We start from the raw sequence: 7118 nt of genomic DNA, 5'->3' as shown, positions 1-7118 counted from the left end.
CTGTGTGTGTGTGTTTTGTCATCGGGAGGGGTGGGGGGGGGCCCGTAGTGTAGGGAAGGGGGGTCAGGGGGGAGGACGGACCTCAGAGATCGCATGCACGATGTCGTCTTGTGTCTGTGTGTATGTAAGTATGTATGTGAGTCTTTTGAGATTGTCGTTTGATGCCCAGCTGGGACATTTACGCGTGGTGCTGATTTGTGTATGGAGCCATGCGGTCCCCCAGCGGGGGGTACTGGGCGGTGGGGGTGATTGACGGGGGGGGAGTGGAGGTACCGAGGGCCCTGGAGGGGGGGCGGTAGGCGTGTGGTGTAGCTTGGGAGGTGGGGGCCCACGGGGGGGAAGCTGGTGGGGGGACGCGGGAGTGGGGAGGAGGGGCACTAAGTGGCTCCTTGAGTACCAGTGAGGTGATGGTGATGGTGATGATGATGGTGATGATGATGTGGGTTTGGGCACCTGGGGGAACAGGTTTCCTTTTAGACCGACTTGTTCCTCTTCGTCCCCTCTTCTCTTTTTCCTCTTGTGTGATTTGATCTTGATCTTGTGATGATGCAGACAAGAAGAAGCGGCAGCAGCAGCCGGGAGAGGAGGAGGGCGGTCCTGCGTGCAGTCCCGAGCAAGTGGAGCTGGAGGCGGGGGGCAAGGCCACCGCCACCACCACCACCACCACGGGCGGGTGAGTGCAGACTGACATACGGACGTCCTCTCCGGCCCCCGCCGCCCCAACCCTCCGCGGCGCCCCAACCCTCCGCGTTCCCTCACCGCGACCAAACCCACCTGCTCCGGAACCACGGGGGGTCGTTGATGACATCACATCACAGCACTTGGGACTCACTGGGGGCAGTTTCTGACCCCTCGTGGACACGTCGTGGCAGCAGCAGCAGCAGCAGTTCACTTTCCTCACTCCTAACCGCACTTGATTTGTTCCCGCCCCCCCTCCGCAGTATTTGTATCCTACCCTCCTGACTCTACTATCCGTCTGTTTCCGGAATATCTGCTTCACTCGCCAGTGGTTCGTCCGTCTCAAACCCCCCTCACACTCCATCCCTACCTGCCCTATGTATGTATGTATGTATGTATGTATGTATGTTGACACCTCTCTATGTCAACACCACTGCACTCGCACTGTCAGGGATGAGGCGGCGGCGGTGGGCGCTGACGGGCGGGGTCCCCGCCCCGTGTTCCCCTCGGAGGCGCTGTCCCTGTGCGGCTGCCGGCCGCTGAGGTGGGCCTACTCGCACTGCTACGCCTCGCTACACTCGCTGCACGTGAGCGTTATGGCCAGCTTCCCCAGCTGGCCGTTTAGGCCCGACACGCCGTACTTCAGGTAAGTGTGCGTTTGTGTGTGTGAGGGGGGGGGAGGGGGGAGGGGGCCAGGCTGTGTATGTTGAAGGTGTGTGTGGAAACGGTGGCGGAAGGGGAGGAGGGGGAGGGGGAGAGAGAGCAAAGACGGTTTTATTACTACCGGAGTATCGGTGAGCTGCAACCAGAATAAAGCAACCTCCATCAGCCTTTGGTGACACTTCTCTGTATGTATGTATGTATGTATGTATGTATGTATGCATGTGTGTCTCACCTGCGCTTTGATTCTTCCTCTTTCTTCCCCCGCACGGGTCAGTCTCTTATTACATATTGTCCGACATTACAGCGGTCTAACCTTGGAGAATATCCGCATCTATGGTATTTCCTTCCTCTTGTCAATCGTCTGGGCTTCGTCGTACCCCCGTACTAGGACACATACATACACAAAACACACCGCCGTATACCTCGTGAGCCCCAACCCCTCCTTCCCCTCCTCCCCTTTTCCCCCCCCCGGGAATGTACGACACCGTCCCTCATCTTTGCCCAACCCGCTTTCAGCCAAAGTTCGCTCAAACCCCATTTATCGGGTGCCGCCCCCGCATACCCCCACGCCCCACACCTCAGGATGCTGACGCTGATTCAGCTGTTGGGCATCTTTGGCGTCGGCGCCATTGTCGTACTCGGCTGGGTCTACTCCACTTCCAACTCGAATTGCGTCAAGGCCACCAAAACTTGCAACACCTGCCTCGCCGTACATGAGCGTTACTTTGCGTCTAATGAGCCGCTGTGCGCGTCTTTCGAAGCGGCCATTGCGAAGATCGTCGCCTCGACGAACGGCACCTGGCGGGATAATGGCGTACTGCGGGAGCGGTACTGCGAGTGGGCGTGTTACGGCAATTTTACGACGTCACAGAGCTGCCCGCCGCTGTTGTAATGTCGTACGATGTTCGTTGGGCGGTTGGTTGGTTGGGTGAAAGCGCGAGTATTCGGTGAAAATGTGAATGGGTTGTTATTCACCAGTGGGGGGTACCACGGGGGCCTCCGGGGAGGGGGCCGTGTGCGGCGCTGTGAGGGCAGGTGCGGGAAGGTAGAGGTGGGTTCTAGGGGTTTAGGGGGAAGGGAGGAAGGGGAAAGAAAACACATGGGTGGTGTGGTGTCATATGAAGTGGCGAGTTGAGGCAGCTCGGTCGGGTAGTTGGAAAGAAACTGGACGAGGTGCCCCCTGGGGTAGGGTGGGGTAGGGTAGGGTAGGGTAGCAGCTACAGAACCTACATACGAAGGAAATCAGCTCCTGCTGCTGCTGCTGCTTGGTGGAGGTGGAGGTAGTGGTGTCGGTAGGCGAACAAGAGCATGTCTTTTGATATATACATGTACGTATGCAAGTATGTATGCAAAACGGTTTTTATTGTACGACGCTATCCCTCTGCGTGCTCCGCGTGCGTTTTTCCTTATCTATTAACGAACACTAACTAACTTTTTGGATTTGGCCAACTGTCAGTCTCCCGCTATGGTGCACAATCGCCGCAATGGAGCCTCTCGACGAATGTACGGCGAGCGAGCCGTGAGTGTAGAGGATATATATGAATATGTATAAAAAGAGATGGGATGATGATCTCCAACATAATGACGGATGGCCCTTTAGGACTACAAACCGGGTCTCGCATCTATTGCCATTGACATCTTGACCTTTTGCCGTATATGCCGTGGATCTAGATGTAGATGCCTGGTCGTGCGTGAGGCGTTTATGTTCAGATCTTTCGTTTGTGACCGCTCCTTTTTTCTGTTCTTGGCCAGCAGCGAGTGGAATACACTGTGGAGGGCGCTGTGGTGACTAACAGATTGACAAACAGACAGACGGAAAAGTATTTCCAGTCGGTTGGTCGTTCACAGGATATGACTTTTAACTTGAGTAGAATTAGTTGGTGAGAAGTTGACGTGCACAAGTTTCGGCAAGAAATTCCGGGTTTGGCTTAAATTAAGGTCAACATCTTTGTAAAATGTCGATCTTGCTTACGGTCTTTTTCCGGTAAAATTCATAATGTAGGCAGATCACCAAGGAAAAAACAAACAAATAAAAAGACGGCTAGGGCAGCCCAGGCAGGGGAGGGCTCCTGATACACCTAACACGCCAACAAAAAACCTCCAAGAGAGAAAGGCTAAGAGAGCTCGACACCACAAGACGTCATGCAGCCACCTTACAACAACTGACCTCCTCTACCTCTCCCTTCCTGGGCTGGTCCAGGGGAGAAGTAGCCATATAAAGAAAAAGGGACCACGCACAAGCCCGATCACCACTGCAGGAGCCCGGGATAGTCCGGCGAAACCACAAAAGCGATAGTATGTATGTATGTATGCTACTCGGGGGGCCGTGACGTAAGGAATGACTGTAGGAGGGACGCAGTGAGGGATGATACGACTGATGGGCAACATGGTGGCCATGTTGTGCTGTGCTGTGTTGCGCCATCGTGGGAGAATTCCCGTGTGTGCCCGCAATGTGCGATTTCGGGTGAATTAGGCTTACGAGTGGAGGACGCCTCATGCAAGTGGAGGACGATTTCGGGAGGCACTGGTAACACGGGCAGGGGCCGCAATCGGGACAGCGTGACAGCGTGAACACGCGGCCTTCTTGTGCTCTTCTGGGATGAGGGCGTTAGTTACAGCGGAATTGTCAGTACACAATCGCCAAGAGGAGGGCAGGAAAGGGGACAAAATGGGAAATGAGACTATTTAGGAAGAGGGGTGTGGGATATGTGTGTGTGTGTGTGGGTGGGATATGTGTGTGTGTGTGTGTGGGATATGTGTGTGTGTGTGTGTGTGTGTGTGTGTGTGTGTAACGTCCATCGGTGTGTCCTGCCCCGCTGGCCATGTATAGTTGCAGATCCACGGCAGTCGCAATAGCAATAGTTCCAAACAGCCAGCCAACCAATCAGCCGCGTCCACTTCCCGGAGTGTAGCAGCTCCTTCCAACCAGTCCCAACCCTTACACCGCCCAACACAGACCAACACACGTAGGAGATCATGGTCCCATTGTTGCGGACATGATCAGCGATGTTTTTAGGGGCGGCCGCAAGGAAGTCAATCTTGGAAGGCATCACCACAACGGCTGGGCAACTATTGACCCCGCCGCGGTTGCAAGATGTCACGTGACGAGTAAAACGCCAGGTAAGAAAGATGTTTTCTTTGGTGCATAAGCTCCTCCGCCTTAACTTCTTTGTCGTTGGCACCGGCTTGGCATCGGCACTGTGGAAACGCGGAAACCCTTGAAGTTGCGAGGCTTCGTGGCTTGGCGGTGAATATCTGCTAGTGATTACCAATCAATGTGAAACCTGAAAATCACATTTAAGATGGCACATTTTGGGAATTGAGCTCAAGACTGTCTAGGCATGTGACAGCATGTCAGCAGGTACAAAAAGGAGTACGGTACAGCCGCCACATGGGATCCACGCTTGCCAAGAACTGTGAATCAAGGTTGATAATTTTCCTCGTTCATTCAGGTTAATTTTGCATCCTTCGAATTTCAGATCTTTCCACTTAAGACGGGCACAGCAAAACAACTTTGATGCATGAAGAAATTGACGTCAACTGACCTCGTTCCATAGAAGTAAACATGTTGTCCAGCTATGCCAGTACGCTTATAGCAGGCAGTCGCGCGCTGTGCCAAGGAGCTCTAGCACTGTCGACGCAAGCAGCTACGCGACGTTTCGCTAGCTCGCTACCTGCGGTCGAGGAGTCATTTCTTTCCAGCAGTCAGCAGAAGGTCAGTTTACAGTCTCGATGATGGCGGCTGAATGTTTGGCATAGTGTGGGAGTCATTATAGTTCGCCTTTCGGTTCGAGGTGTGACTGGCGCCCAAGTCGCTTGAATTTTTACACCATGTGCCTATGTTGAATTCTGGCATACCCAAATCAGTTTATCGAGCGTGAGGACAAATATGGTGCGCACAATTACGCGCCTATTCCGGTTGTGCTGGAACGCGGCGAGGGAGTCTTCCTTTGGGACATCGATGGCAAACGCTATTACGATTTCCTTTCGGCGTACTCGGCTGTAAACCAGGGACACTGTCATCCCAAGGTGCGGGGCCTCGAAGCCTGAATGAGCAATTTCCTCTTGCGACTGTTCAACAATTGCTATGTTACGCTAGATTGCTGCTTCCTGTCCGTCCTTAGTCAGCTGTGTCCATCTTCTCCACCTGACTTCCTAAACTGACCCGCCGTCGATGATCTCTTTACTCCATCGTGACGACTCAACCCTCTGACCCGAAATCTGGTCCATTTTCTGGCCCAAAACCTCATTCGAACTATTTATCCAAAATTGCTTTTCAGCATTATTTTCTGGCCGTTGGTGTCCCTCCCCTTTGTTAACAACCGCCATGGATTCCTCCTCACTCCCCCTCCTCACACTCCCTCCTCGCTCTCCCTCCAAACCCCAACCTCACTTACGTTGCATTCTTTCCGATTATTATAACACCTCCCCTCACCCCCTCACCTCCCCCCTGGAGCCCTCCAGATCGTATCCGCCTTGGCGGAGCAAGCTCGTAAGCTCACCCTCACCTCCCGAGCCTTCTTCAACGGTAAGCAGCGCAGCAGCGGGAGGGGCGCAGGAGGAGGGAAGAGGACGGGGGGTATTGTGGATACACACATCGATTAGCTGGTTGGTTGGTTGGTTGGTTGACCCCCCGGTGGGGTGGGTGGGGTGAGGAGAAGAGTTATCGGACAAGTAAGGGGCATACAGACAGATGGACAGATAAACAGACTGACATGCAGACAAATGGACTGCGGACCGCTGACTGGAAAAAGGCCGTGCATGGCGAGAAGACGGCAGCGCCCGGCAATGGTTAGACAAATGGTTGAATGAAAAGGTGTATGTATGGATGGATGTGTTTTTTTCACCTTACTGACACCTCCTTTTGCTCTTAAAACGGCAAAACGGCCGTCAAAGGGAAGTCCGGGGGGATGTACGGAGTGGGGCAGTGGAAGGGAAAGTCGTTGAGGGCAGTTGGTGGCGTGTGTGTGTGTGCGTGTTTTGGGGGGGAAGAGGGGAAAAGAGGAAGGGGATGAGGGAGAAAATGACCACGTACGTCGGTATGTATGTGTCTTATTCATGCTCCTCTTGCATGAATGTATGTATGTGTGTACTGTTTTTTTACATTTTTTAGTATCTGTATTATGTTGGGTTGTTGTTCTCGTTGCAGATGTCCTTGGAGAGTACGAGGAGTACATCACCCGGCTGTTCGGGTACGACAAAGTGTTGCCCATGAACACTGGCGTGGAGGGCGGAGAGACGGCGGTCAAACTGGCCAGGTGTGTGTTGTACTGCCGTACATTGACCGTATACTGTCTTTCGTACATACATATTAAATACACGGACGTGGACCTGTTGTTTCACTTTTAGACACGTATTGCCTTTTGGTGTGTACATCTGTACGTGTGTATGTATGTGTAGAAATTGTCCCACCTGCTGTCGCCGCCTCCCCGCTGTCTTGCTCTCAGGTGTTTATTCTGCCGTATACTGCCGTACGCTGTCTCGATGTGCTTTATTAGCAAATGGTTAAACCCCCTCTCTCGTCAGCAGTTGCCGATTTGGGTTTTGCACCGCCGGGGCTTTCCACCGCCTCCCCCCAATTAAAGAACATCACCCTTGCACATCCCCCCCCGCCCCGCTGATTTATTCCCCTACTGACCCTCGCCCCATTACACACATACATACATACATACATACATACACGCAGGCGGTGGGGGTACGATGTGAAGGGAGTTCCCGCCAACAGCGCCAAGGTGCTCTTCGCCCGGGGCAACTTCTGGGGCCGTACAATGTCGGCC

The 7118-nt window shown here is 53.6% G+C and overlaps 1 protein-coding gene across 1 annotated transcript in view; it reads left to right on the top strand.

Annotated features, from left to right (window-relative positions):
• VOLCADRAFT_102366 (ornithine transaminase) overlaps window positions 1-7118 on the top strand; it is a gene marked incomplete at both ends in the record, with an annotated part of 13642 nt that overhangs the window by 3692 nt on the left and 2832 nt on the right. The window contains 4 exons of the mRNA XM_002956778.1: window positions 5209-5370; window positions 5806-5869; window positions 6491-6599; window positions 7028-7104. Coding sequence (XP_002956824.1) covers window positions 5209-5370; window positions 5806-5869; window positions 6491-6599; window positions 7028-7104 — 412 coding nt within the window. The remainder of the gene's footprint in view (window positions 1-5208; window positions 5371-5805; window positions 5870-6490; window positions 6600-7027; window positions 7105-7118) is intronic.

The sequence above is a fragment of the Volvox carteri genome, assembly GCF_000143455.1.
Source record: "Volvox carteri f. nagariensis unplaced genomic scaffold VOLCAscaffold_65, whole genome shotgun sequence".
Classification (NCBI taxonomy): domain Eukaryota; kingdom Viridiplantae; phylum Chlorophyta; class Chlorophyceae; order Chlamydomonadales; family Volvocaceae; genus Volvox; species Volvox carteri.
Note: the sequence above shows the minus strand (reverse complement) of the source record. Positions and strands in the feature narration are given on the sequence as shown.